This window comes from Chenopodium album, chromosome 14, assembly GCF_948465745.1.
Source record: "Chenopodium album chromosome 14, dcCheAlbu1.1, whole genome shotgun sequence".
NCBI lineage: Eukaryota > Viridiplantae > Streptophyta > Magnoliopsida > Caryophyllales > Amaranthaceae > Chenopodium > Chenopodium album.
In genome coordinates, this window is record NC_137847.1 from 49,266,581 (window position 1) to 49,281,433 (window position 14,853).

At 32.6% G+C, this 14,853-nt stretch overlaps 1 protein-coding gene across 1 annotated transcript; it reads left to right on the plus strand.

Annotated features, from left to right (window-relative positions):
• Positions 1 to 11,076: 11,076 nt before the first annotated feature.
• Positions 11,077 to 12,731, plus strand: LOC145579434 (uncharacterized). Its single transcript, XM_081636683.1, has one exon. It carries the CDS (start codon positions 11,477 to 11,479, stop codon positions 12,431 to 12,433), a length of 957 nt encoding a protein of 318 aa, XP_081492809.1. The 5' UTR covers positions 11,077 to 11,476; the 3' UTR covers positions 12,434 to 12,731.
• Positions 12,732 to 14,853: the final 2,122 nt, after the last annotated feature.

Consider the following 14,853-nt stretch of genomic DNA (forward strand, 5'->3'; position numbering starts at 1 on the left):
TATTTTTGTGCACTCGATCCACTTGTGGTGTTGGTTTAATTTAATTTAATTTAATTTAATTTTATTATAGTGTTAGTCCATTAGGTTGATCGATTTGGAGCACATAAAATAAACGTATGAAGAATTAAAGATCTAGGAATGAGTGTTTTGGGGAGGAAGTTATAATTTGGATCATTGGATTTAAGTTACTTTTTTGAATAACACATAATTCATGTTATAATAATTGTGAAGTTTAATTTGCTCTATTGATTTAGCGCATTAGTTAACTTTTACTCCCCCCGTCCCTATTTTATTGCACCATTTGACTTTTCACGGTCTACAAGACGTGTCTTAAAGCGCATATATCTTCATTTTGATACACGTAAAAATTATAAAAACTTGATATTAATAAAATATGCAATAAGTCGAATCTAACAAGATCACTCATGACTATATTATCTATTGTAAATTAACAGTAATTTACGGTCAATGTTTACAAAGTTTGACCTTTAAAATAACAATGGGGCAAAAATAAAGGGACGAAAAGAGTACCATATATAACTGTGTAAGCACATAAATGAACAAAGTTATATAAAAGTGGGAATAATAATAATAATAATGACCTTTCCCCTATTTCAAAACCTTAACAGCCCATTCGAAACCTCCCTAAAATTCGTTCCACTCGTTTTCTAGGGTTTCGGTTTTCAGGATGTTTCGGGTTTGAGTGGTTTCGAATGGGTTATAGTGGTTTTGGGGGGCTGGAAAACAAGGGAGGGGTAGTTTGGGGGAGGGGAGGGGGCGGTTTTTGGGGTGGTTTGGGGTGGAGTGAGAGTCGGGTTGGGGGGAAATGGGGAGGGGGTACGGTAGTCAGTGGGTGGAGCAGCGGGAATGGGGAAAAGGGAGGTGGTGGCAAACCGTGGGTAAAGGAGGAGTGCAGGGTCTCCGGCACCGGGTGAAGGGCGAGCGCCGGCGGGGGGAGGGTGGCTGACGGGGGAGGGGCTGGGCTGTGGGTAGCGTTTGCTTTTTTTTTTTATAAAAAAATATTTCTAAAATAAATGTAAAAAAAAAGAAAAAAAAACTAACTATGGTTAAATATCTAGTTAAAATTTATCATTAATGTTGTAGTTGACTTAATATAAAAAATTTAAGTTTACCATTGATAATAAAATTTTGAAACATTTACCACTTAGAAAATTAAAAAGTTGGCGTTCACCAAAGAGAATTTCCCAAAATCATAATTAATGGACTATTTGAGATTTTTACATCAACACTTAACAATGTTTCATTTTCAAAAAAACTATATTAAGATTATCATTAATAACACTTATAATTAAATGACAAACCCTCCTAGCTTAGCTTGACATAGCAAATCACACTAGGAGAGAGAAGAGAACAAAATTCCTTACTTGTCGCATCAATGATCAACATGAGATGACTAGTTATATTGTGTGTATTATAGATTTGTTGGCCTATGAGATCACACTAAACCATTAGGATTTTACCACTTAAGCTTAAACTACTAATAATACAATTATATTACACTTAAATAATTGACCATTTTATGCTATGAATGCTTTATATTATACAAGTAATTTATAAGTGGAAGCTGTCCTAACTTGGAGATCAAGTGTAAACAAAAATATCCTTATATTTTTTTATTACTCGTATTATTTTTATAAACCTATGTTCATAAGAAAACAAATAACAAGTGTAAGCAAAAATTGCAAAATATGTACTTTGTTTCATGTAGCACTATCACTATATTATGCCAAAAAAAAAAAAAAATAAAAAAAAAAATAAAATTTGATGTCGTTTTTATAAATACACTTTTCGTTAAATACCTTACTTCTTTGGCACTCTTATATAATGCCACACGAATATAAACCTTAATTGCATAAATAGGCAATTGAAAATTACTATTTTTATTTATTAGTGATTATTTGTGGCTTTATTTTTGGACCCACTTTCCGTACAAAATGTATTAGTCAGGACATGAGTCAATTTGTAATACCATATTATATATCATAATATGTCAAATTAAGTTACGTGCAAACTATTTGTGATACTAGTGGGAATTGAATTGAAAGTTAACATCTAATTGATAGTGATGGTGATTTTATTACCTTTTTTTTTTCTTTGGAAAAAAAATGCAAAGTTGTTTGTTTTAAATTTTGAGTGGAGTAATATGTACTTAGGCTATGTCTACATGCATGGAGGTTATTGTCAAGCTCATCAACATCAATTAAAAAGGGTTAATTAGATATTATATTTAGCTTAATTACAAAGTCATACTATTTTGTGGGGTACAATGTATCAAACATTAGCTAGGTTTTGTTAAATTGACATATTTGTTTCCACTAGAGATTAGGATAAACACATGCACACTTGAATCATTAAACACATATAATTTAGTCTTTTCTGATGGATTTGTATGATTAATATTGGTGTAAGCTAGAGGCCAAACATAGGGATAGATCAAGTCGCCATCTTAAATTTTACTTGAAAAATTAAAATTGAATAAAAATTGTCGTCGGATATATGTATATTTTTCGTATTTAGTACTTACAAATTGAAGTAGGAACAATGTATTGATGTAATCTGATCTAGTGAAATATTGAAATTGTACAATGTATAATTTATATTGAAATTGTACAATGTATAATTTTAACTACTATATAACTAATTTTGAATAGTTTGATGTTTGATCAGCTTAAATTGTCTAAAATATTCCTATTTATATTTTCTCTTACAAAAATATTTTATCAATGCCAATGTAATACATATATACGTTGATTAAATAAAAGTTTGATTAGCTTAAATTGTCTAAAGTATTCCTATTTATATTTTCTCTTACAAAAATATCTTATCAATGCCAATGTAATACATATATACGTTGATTAAAAAAAAAAAAATACACTATGCATATATAGCTTTGAGGTCACAAGTTCGAGATTCACTAACTAAATTTGCTTAGAATTAGGTTTTTTTTATTTACCTGGCCTCCTCCTCTACTCTCAAGCAATGACTAGTGTAAGGGCTTGTTCACATTTACTTAATTTTAGTTTAGTTCAGTTCAGTTAAGCTCCAATCAGTTCAGTTCAGTTCAGTTCAACTCCAATCAGTTTAATTCACTTCAGCTTCTAATTTCCCTCTCTTATAAAATATTCATTTCAGCTCAGCTCAGTTCAGTTCAGCTCCGATCAGTTCAGTTCAGCTCAGTTCAGTAAATATGAACAGACCTTAATTAGACTAGCTTACCTATGAGATGTGTTAATTCAATTGGGTTCTTTTTCTTATTAGTATGTAACTATAATATATGCGAATTAGGAGCGCGTATTAGCTGTCTAATAATTATCTACGAAACATTAACATCAAGTGAATCAATTTAATTATTGCAAATCCTAGATATCATTGGAGCTTCATAGATTGACAGTGTTATGCCATCATAGTCATCAAGTAGCACTTGGTCACAATATAACCTTAATTATAATATTTAAGCAGCATGTATCTAGCAAGTATGTACATTATATTCCATAATAATGTGCATGACATTCCTTAATTAATCAATTGCTAAATAATCCATGTTCCAACAACTTGAGTCAATAATAAGTTGGTATGATGGTCCAAGCATTAGTGTGACCCTACACACACTTAATTAATTAAAAATACCACGTGCATGTTGTAAGATCCATTACTTAATCCCTACAACATAATTTCATTATTGTGACAATAATCACTAAGGATAATTATAATTATTTGAAAATTGTTATATATACCTAAGGGATAACTATGGGAAAATATAAATGGATTTTAATTAAGTATTCATAAGATCAAAGCATGATTGTGAAAAAAATTAAAAGAAAATACATTTAACGTATAAAGCTATAAGTACATACCACACTAAATAATATTTCACATATTTACATTCTTTATTGTAAACCTAGATTATTAAGACTCCATTTTCTTCTATATATTTTAAAAAATATATTTCATTAAAAAATAATTCACTTTCTATAATATTAATTAATCACATAAACCTTGCCAAAATTGGAAAAAAAAGAAAATGTTTTATCATCGTAAAATTACGTTTGATTAATCTAGTAGGAGTATGCTTTTATTTAAAAAAAGGAGTATGCTTTTATTTTTTTAAAAAAAAAATAATAATAATCAAGTGTTAAATTCAACAAAATTAATAGAGTCAAATAAAACCTAGATTAATTAACTTGCTGAAGGTTTTGGTAATCTTATTAAATTACCAATTTATCATATTGATTATATTGAAACAAATACATAACAAATAAAGCCGCAATTTTATTTATTTTTTTTAAATTTTCTTTACTTAGATTATGAACATGGTTGCTTGCTAAGAAGGGCCAATAATGGTAGCACGCGTACGATAATTTTATTTTAATTAAATTATTTTAAAAAATTAATTGATCAATGCAAATTGATTTTGATTAGTCCTATTTGATGGCAGACTGGCAAATATTAATTGTGAGTGGACAGATTAGACCACTTAAAAATGTTGGATTAATAATTAGAAGAATAAATTAAACATATAATAATAGTATAGTATGACTTGGATATTATTAATTGGCTAAGGTCGTCATTGTCTTCGTTGTCCGACAAAATATATTCTCTGATTGGTCTTTAGAAAGAGTTGCTTTACCTAACAAACAAACCGACCAAGATTTCCTTAATCGCGATTTGTGGGCTAGACTTATTATTATTAATAAAAAGGAGATTTTCGAATTTATTTCTCTTAATTATTTAAATTATAATTCTTATTACACTAATTGTATGTTTAGTAAGTACTTGTAATCTATAATTAATAAATAATGGTAAGAATGAATTTATGTGTAATTGGTGATTTGGTTGTAAGATAAAATTAAACTTTGTACTTGTTACAATAAGATCATGTGTATTTTTAATATCTAATACAACAATATGATATCACTTACTCCGTATTTGACAGTGAACCGAACATTAGAGTTTGAGTCTATGTACCTAGGTGGATTGTTTTGTTTTTGAAATATCACAATGGACGACACGGGTTTGATAATAGACGATGGTTGCTTACATCTACTGATACCTTATTTTATTATAATAAAACGATGATACTCGAAAGCATTCAAAAAAACTTGTTACATTGTTTTTACGTTTTTTACATAAGAGTAAAGGTAAATTTTTTTTTGACAGGTACATAGAAGTAAATGTGGATTAATTAATTTAAACATTTTATAAGTTTATCCTTAGACACCTAGTCAAATATGTACAATCTTGACTATTGAAACTCTTTTGTTCCAGGCTTGTTATTTATAACATTATTGTGTTTTCTTCCATAGATGAATTAATACAAGATTCCATAACGAGGAGCATATGTTAAATTACGATCATTAATTGTATAGAACTTTTTCCATTGAACACCATTTTGTCATATAATTAACAAACACGTCAGTAAATATATAGGACATCGTATACATAGGATTCTACGGTTTTTCAATTTAATTCTAAGTACCCTTCAATTCAATTCTAATTAATTAGGTAATCAACTCTTTACTCTTGACTTGTTGTCACCACATTAAACACTAGTCCTTCAAAGGATTGAAATATAGTTAGCTAATTAATTATATTAATGTCTATTCCCCTATTTTCAAACTCACATTTTATACCAAATTTGATACTTCAAAGGACAAATTCTGACCACTCCAAAGAGAGGAATGTAGTAGGTTGTGTATTAGAATCTTGGGGACCCATAGTGCCGACTATTTAAGCTCTTGAGTGAGATATTAGTATCATTATTTAATGTTCTTTTACATCTTTTTCTTCTTTGGCCTCCATATTTCACTTGTTTTTAGTTAATATAATCCAACAACCCACCATTTTTCATTATGATGGTTTCTTTACTAATTTTTGCACACAAAACTTATGTCTCAATTTTCAAATAACATTGTGATCTATAATTCTACATATAGAAGTGAAAAGACAATATTAAAAATCTATAACTTGGATAAAGGTAAAGATGATATTTTTAATCGAATGGTTGAATTAACCTAATAATGTGAAAAATGTCAAGTAAGTTATAAGATAGTTTAATCTTCCACGGAATTTTTTACTCTAAGATTTGCTTATTATTGTAATTCGAATTTATATTTGCTACTCGTAACATTTATGAGATATATTTTGTTTCAATTATGTATTGTCCAATTCCATGAGTAAAACTCTTAAATGTCGTAACTATTTAGTTGAAAATTTAAATGGGAAATTAATGCTACGTTCCCTACTGAGCGACGCGCTGCACTTCCCAGACCCGGGTGCAGTGATAAGTATGTAAGGGTTGCTAGGTCGTCGCCCAGAAGCGACGCGCCATATTGCCCAATTGTGGTGTCAAATAATCAAGGACTTGGAGTTGGGATCAGGAGGGAGCGTGGGAGAAAAGAATTTAGTTTGCGGATTGGTTCTTGGAATGTGGGGTCTCTTACGGGAAAATCAGCAGAATTGGTAGAAGTAATGAAAAGACGACGCGTGAACATCATGTGCCTCCAAGAGACAAGATGGACAGGAGAAGGAGCTCGAGGCTTGGTTTTGGGGTATAAGGTATGGTATGTTGGGCAAGAAACGAGCCACAGAACAAGGAATGGTGGAGCTAGGAACGGAGTTGGTGTGGTTCTCGATGAGAGGTTGGCAAAAGAGGTGATCGAGGTCTATCGGAAGAACGATAGGTTGATAAGGCTGAAGTTGCTATGTGGCAAGGAGATTGTGAATGTTATCAGTGCTTATGCTCCCCAAGTGGGTTTAGATGCAGAAGAGAAACGACAATTTTGGGAGGACCTAGACGAGGTGGTGCAGGGTGTCCACCACTCAGAGAAGTTATATATTGGAGGGGATCTAAATGGGCACGTTGGGGCGAGCCGAGATGGCTATGAGAGTGTCCATGGAGGCTTTGGGTATGGGCAGAGGGACGCCGGTGGTGAAGCTATTATGGATTTTGCCCAATCATATGATTTAATTTTGGCTAATACTTGGTTTAAGAAGAGGGATTCACACTTGATAACTTTTCGGAATGGAGCAAATGCAACTCAAATAGACTTCCTGCTCACAAGGAGCATAGATAGACAAAGTTGCATAAACTGTAAGGTTATCCCAGGGGAGAGTGTGGTCACCCAACACCGGCTATTGGTAATGACTATTCGTCTGAAAGAGAAGGCGAAGAAAAAAGTTAGACAAGAAGAACCAAGGATAAGATGGTGGACCCTAAGGGATGCAAAAGCTAAGGTTTTTACAGAAAAGGTAATTGAAGAAGCGGATTGGGATGGAGAGGTGGATCCGGACATGACCTGGTTACGAATGAAGAACTGTTTCCTAAGAGTGGCCAAAGAGGTCTTAGGGGAAGTAAGGGGAAGAACTTCGGTACAGAGAGATACTTCGTGGTGGAATGAAGAGGTGAAAGCAGTAATTAAGCAAAAAAGGGAATGCTATCAAGCCTTAGGAAAATGTAGGAGTGATGAAACCTTTGCAGCGTATAAGGAGGCTAAGAGTAAGGCAAAGGCAGCTGTTCGCCAAGCAAAAGAAAAGGCATATCAGGAGGTTTATGAAAAGCTTGATTCCAAGGAGGGAGAAAGGATCATTTATAAGATGGCAAAGAGAAGACAAGAGGCAAGGAAGGATATTGGCATGGTGAAGTGTGTCAAAGATAAAAACCAAATGGTCCTAGTGCAAGAGGAGGGCATCAAGGACAGGTGGAAGGGGTACTTCGATGAATTATTTAATGGAAGTAATGGAGTTGTGATAGGAGATACCTCTATGAGTGATGAAGAAATCAACATGGAGTATGTGCGAAGGATTAGGAGAGTAGAGGTGGAGATTGCACTGAGGAAGATGAAACCTAAGAAGGCGGTTAGCCCTGATGGGGTACCGATAGAGGTGTGGAGGTGTTTGGGTAAGATTGGTATTGATTGGTTAACAAACCTTTTCAACAAGATATGGACGGCTACAAGGATCCCACAAGATTGGAGGAAGAGCACCTTGGTCCCGGTTTATAAAAACAAAGGAGACGCTCAAGATTGTTCTAACTATCGAGGAATTAAGCTTATGAGCCATACTATGAAGTTGTGGGAAAGGGTGATTGAACAAAGGTTGAGGGCATGCACAAGCATTTCAGATAACCAATTTGGTTTTATGCCTGGGAGATCTACTATGGAGGCAATCCATTTGATAAGACAAATGATGGAGTTTTATAGGGTAAAGAAGAAAGATCTTCATATGGTCTTTATTGATTTAGAGAAGGCATATGACAAGGTGCCAAGAGAGATACTTTGGTGGGCAATGTTGAAGAAAGGTATCCCACGAAGGTATGTAGACCTAGTTAAGGATATGTATCGGGATGTGTCAACAAATGTGAGGACATGCGGAGGGTTGACAAAAGATTTCCCTATTACAATCGGATTGCATCAAGGGTCTGCATTAAGCCCTTTTCTTTTTGCAACGGTTCTAGACGAATTAACTAGACCAATTCAAGATGAGGTTCCATGGTGTATGCTGTTCGCAGATGATATCGTTTTGGTGGATGAGACTAAGGATGGGGTTAATGTCAAGTTGGAGCAATGGAGGCAAAGGTTGGAATCTAGAGGGTTTAAGCTAAGTCGGAGTAAGACTGAATATTTGGTATGTCGTTTTGGCACTCAGAGGGGGACAAGCAATGAAGTGGTGAGTTTGGATGGAAAGGATTTGACCATGAGTGAATGTTTTAAGTACCTAGGGTCGATCATCCAGAAGAATGGTGACATTGATCAAGACGTGACCCACAGGATTAAGTCAGGGTGGCTTAAATGGAGAGCGGCCACGGGAGTGCTATGCGACCGCATCATTCCCTTAAAGTTGAAGGGAAAATTCTACAGGACTGCCATAAGACCAGTGTTGCTCTATGGTACAGAATGTTGGGCTTCTAAGAAAGAGCATATTAAAAAGATGGAGGTTACGGAAATGCGCATGTTAAGGTGGATGTGTGGAAACACTTTAAGAGATAGAATCAGAAATGAGGTTATTCGCAAGAAAGTAGGTGTGGCGGGCATTGTAGATAAATTAAGGGAAAATCGTCTGCGTTGGTTTGGACATGTAAGACGGAGACCCGAGGGTGCACCGGTGCGAAGAGTGGAAGAGTGGGACCATGGAGGGATTAAACGAGGAAGAGGGAGACCAAAGATGACTTGGTTGGAAGGAGTGAGGAAGGATATGAAGTGCATGGATTTACGTGAGGATGAAGTTTTGGATCGTAAGGGATGGAGGAGAAAGATTTATGTTGATGACTACACGGAATAATCAAATTTGGTTCATGTTAGCCGACCCCACTTTTGGGATTAAGGCTTTGATTGATTGATTGAATGCTATCAATATTATGAGCCTCCTCTAATATCAATATCTATTGAAAATTCTAAGTAAAAACCTCATTAGTACTGTTAAACGTATTAATAATTTCCAACTGCCTTAAAAGGATTACAAACTGTTCAAAGTATCCTGAGATTTAACTTAGATTCCGTGTTCTAAGCATTGAATTCTAGGCAAAGTCGATAATCTGCTAAAAAACACTAGCAACGCTGAACAACTTTTTTCGATTAGTTACCAACTAACTTATAGTGTATTAGAATTTAGCTAATCAGAATTTGAGTTCACAAACACAGTGAATTGAAAAATAATAACCATGCACATACTAATTCAATCTTGATTACGACAACTTTCATTATATCAATCTCCTCATCAATAAACTTCGTACATATACTTCATAACCCGTATCTGTTACGGTACAATAACTCCTTTATCAACTGATCCAATGCGATAAGATATACATAACCACCAAAGGCACATCCATAATCTAGTTCTAAATCAAATCAATTAAACCAACATTAAGGTATGTTACAAGGCCACGAGGGTTCACATGATGCCAACTGTTAAAAAGAACTTTACCAATGAAGAGGAGAAGAGAAGAGGGGTACCTACAAACTAAGTAGGCCCCACTAAGGTCTTAGGCTAGTCTAGTGCTTCTTAGGCAATCCTTTCATTCCATGTCAGCACCGACCTTTTTTATATTCTGTTTCCAAATTCATTCATGGGATTGTATGAAGATCTTCTCTTCTTTTAAACTGTCCAAAACTAATGGCCAAACAAACAAGGCACTATCAAGGGTTCTTCTTCTTCCACGTGGCTAAAGCCCACCTTCACCTTAATCACTAAGTATTCAACTTGCCTAATAATTTATCCTAGTAGAATTATCTTGTAAATTTTGGTTGATAGTGAAATTTATCATATGTTTTAATTACTTTATTGTGTTGCTTGTATTTTGTTTAATTGTCATATAAAATTAATTATTTGCAAAAAAATTTAGATAACTTAAACTATAATATGGAGTTTTAAATTAAATCATATTTTAAATTTGATTAAATAAACTAAATTTTAAATGACTGAATCATAAATTAATGCCATATTAATTTAATTTATTTAACTTAAAATTTACATGACCATTTAATCACACAATATGTAGACATAAATAACAGATATTTTAATGGTTCTTTTAATTTAGTAGCATTTAAATTTTTACGCTTGTCAATCTACAACTTTAATCAATAATTTTTTGTATAAATTATAAAATTGTGTTGTTATAAAAATATATATTAAAATTGATCAAAAAATACAAAAGTATGAAACATAATACAAACCGTCTAATTTAATATTTGAAGTATATATTAATAAATGGTCAAAAAAAAAAATTCAAATTGAATTATACAAAAGTTCAAATGTTACAATAATAAAACAATGTTTTTTGATCTGACAGGCTAATATATATTAAAATACTGATCTGGTAATTCCTGGTCATTGAATAACTCTTGACCGAGTAACCACAAATCGATTGATTAACCTATAACCAAATAACACATACCATACCGTATAACTAGTCACATGTAAAAGTTTATGTCGCCGGAGTAACATAGACATTAAATAGAAACCCTCCGTACTAGGGATACCTCCAATTATTAACATATAGACTTGAAAAAATGGCTCATATACCCCACCTATATATCAATCAATTAACCTCTCTATTCTCAAAGTAAAAAAAGAAAATAATTCTAAATCACATATTTTCTTTTCTTAGTTCATATAACTATTCCATTTACAGATAGGCTATTGATTGATAAAAACATAGACATAGATAGATAGAGAGAAAGAGAGTGTATAAGATATGCTCACTTCTCCTCACCTTCCTAGCCACTTCCTTAACCTTAAATCAACCTTCTCTCTTTCTATTTCTTCATATCTATTCACAAATAAGTTTCAAATAAACCATCCCATCTTGTTGTTCTTCAACTTCATCTCTCTACTCATACCGCGATCCAAAGGTTAGAAATTTTTTTAAGCCTAGGATCAATCATCAAAGATAACATACAACATAGAATTTTGTTTTTGCATAGAGTAAAGTTCATTATAGTTGGTTTCTTTGGTTCATAAAATGGGGTTAAGCTCGAAACAAGTTTCAAGTGATAGGCATGGTTGGAACCAAGCTTTGTTACAAGCTAGCACCTTAGAGCTTACAAAACCACCTCCATTATTAAAGAGACAAGCACCACAAGTGCAACAACAACAACAACAAGAGCCTTTGAAGTGCCCTAGATGTGATTCATCCAACACAAAATTTTGCTACTATAACAACTACAACAAATCACAACCTAGGCATTTTTGTAAGGCTTGTAAGAGGCATTGGACCAAAGGTGGCACCCTCCGCAACGTCCCCGTTGGTGGTGGCCGGAAGAATAAGCGTCTTAAGACGTCGAATGGCGGTACTAAGACCGCCTCGAAGGCAAACACCACCATCACAACCACCACAAACATAGTTAATAATAGCAGCACCACAAACGACAACATTAAGGCTTTATTACAAAGCCAACATCAACAACAACCAACAAGGTTTAGTCTTCCCCTTGGAGAAGCATCATCACTAATAAGTACTCGTACAAGTACTTCTTTTGATGAGAAAAACAGTTTCTCTGAGGCATTTTATCAAACACTTGTTAGGCAACCACCATCTTCACTACCAGAAACCTCCAGTACCTTCAATAACAAGAGCTTAAATGATGGGATTTTTCTGGGTATTTCTCAAAACAACAATGATCAAGAACACCTTCAATTTCCATACTCAAATCTTGGAAATTTTGAGAGTAACCCATGTTCAATTTCTTCATCAAATTTCTACAATTATACAGAGGATCATCATCAACAACAACAAAATCATCAAGATGCTGCAAATGGGTTGGAAGATTCAGTGATGAATACAAGTAATAGCAGCTCAATGAGTGTGATTGATATGTCAAATAATTGGGGTTGGGATGATTTTGATAAATTTGTTTCAGTTGAAGCTGATCTTACCATGCCATGGGATGAAACAGAGATCAATCCACCAGCCACTTGACAGGACATGCACTATCAAGTAATAATTATTAAAACTTTATATTATAATTTTATAGTATGATCTTACAATATTACGGAGTATTATATAACTATAAATACTTGAGTTTACTTTAGCTTAATTACTGTAGTATGTGTGTTCATATGGAATTTGGGGTTATTTAATTTTTTTTTTTTTTTTTAATGATGACTTTGGAGTTTCTCTTTGATAAATTTGACAATGTTTTGTTCATTTGACTATTGTAATGTAATAGAGATTAGTGAATAATTAAAATATGCCCTCATTTTTAATGGGTTGTTTTTCCTATTGTGGTATAGCATTAATTAATTTCATGATTAAGAATAATCATGTTTCAATTAGTTTTTCAATGTTTTCTTGCTTGTTCCTAGGAAATTTTCATTCATACTTTTGTCATCCAAAATTATGATGATGTATTTTTAGTTTTAACTAAGTTTGGAATATTTATGAGAGATTCTTAAGCTCAGCATATTAAAGACATGAATTTTATTCTCCTTCAATAATATGGAGTACTTCTTTTATTACTTGTATTAAATTAAATAATTTGAACAACAATGATATGTAAAATTTTTAAAAACTCAAAATTAAATTAAATTGTGTTCAATTGAATTGCTTCATAGTTTTTCTCCGTTCTAGTGAAATAAATCAAATTAATCCCAACCCTTTGTTAAAATTTGATTACTTTGTAAGTTTAATAAAATTAGGAATATGTTAACAATTATGGAGTTACATACTTACATGTAGTGCTTGAGTTAGATTAAAATTGAAGATAATTAGGAATGTGTTTAAAAAAAAAAAAAAAAGTCAATTAAGAAATTACATGTTGTGCTCGTTTAATGACATTATGACATTGTTTTTGCTATTTATTGATTTATTTGTTTATTTTTGTGGACTTATAGCTAGATGATAAAATGGGAAATTTATGTTCATACATATGCCTAGGTTTTTAAAAGTTTTTTTGGATAAATTTTTAACATTATATACTCGATCTTTATTCATTTACGACTTATCAAAGTTAGTTAATGTATACTTTAGCCACAATTTCAATTTGTCACACGTCTCTTCCCTAAAAAAATATGTCGGAGGGCAAATGCATACAATTAATGTATGAACTATCCGTCTTTCTTTTATAATAGATTATGGAGTACGTATGATGAAAAACCTGGATGTGAATTGTAACTAATTATCTTATATATATTGAAGAAAAAATAAAGAATAATTGACTTTAGAATGGGATCTCATTAAGCTTCTATGAGGTAAATTCTCTTCCTAAAAGAGCTTGTATTTGGCTCAATAAAAAAAATTACTCATATTAGTAGCAAATTCGGGTACAAATGTGCAATGCATTCACTGATATTGGCTAGTACTATTTTGTATCCTGAAAACCATCAATATACTCATTTTGCCCTCACTAGGAACAAAATATTGTTTTCATAGAAAACTGTCGCAACATATATTGCAAATGTACGGAATTGTGTGGATCTTTATATGTTACGGAGTACTCGTTATAACCCAATACAAGTAATTTTAACAAAAGAAGATTTCCTTCCTTTAGTCCATTGTTTTTGGTCGACATGGTCGTATATGAGGTAGTTTTCCTCTCCAATCCCCCCTTCGCCAAGTTAACGTAATTGATCATACATTAAATTAAGAAAATGCGGAACTAAGACTTAAACTTTCAACCGCTTTTTAAAATTAAGCATTCACGATTGTCAGAACAAAGGTTTTTTTATAGGGGGCCAACTCAGCCATGCCTCGACGCCCATTCATAAGAGATCCATCTTTCCATGTAATTAATCGTCATAAATGAATTAAGTTTTTGTTATAACGAAAATCAAATCAGCTTAAAATTAGATGGTTTTAAGTCGTATTGTTCGATACTTGTGATCAGATTCAATTCTGTTTATATCATTTACTATATATAGCTCTTTCTCGATACTTCTGTGAAAGTGTACGATTTCTCCACTAGATCCACGTATTTGAACACAAATTATTCTCCTAGGAGGAAGGGGAACATAATGTTTGGTTAAACTAAGCTATATAGGGTTAGTTAGACTTATATTGTATGACATATAATTTGGTAAAATAATTAGGAGCACTAGATAGTGTTATAAGATTAGATATAGATAGGGATGTAACGGCAAAAAATAATGGGGTCGCCAAACAGCTATGAAATGAATTATGATTTATGAATAATGGTCATAATTCTCTAGATGTGATATAAGATTCCTGTGGACATTATGCATGTTTTCCGTTGGGATATTTAGGAGAAAGATGACCCAAATTTTGCATTATTTTTTTTTCGGTTTTTATAGCCACTATTTCTGATATTACATTCATTTTCTATTATTTAATAAAACATTATTGTATATTTGTATTATTATTGCTACACAAGAGTTGGTGCG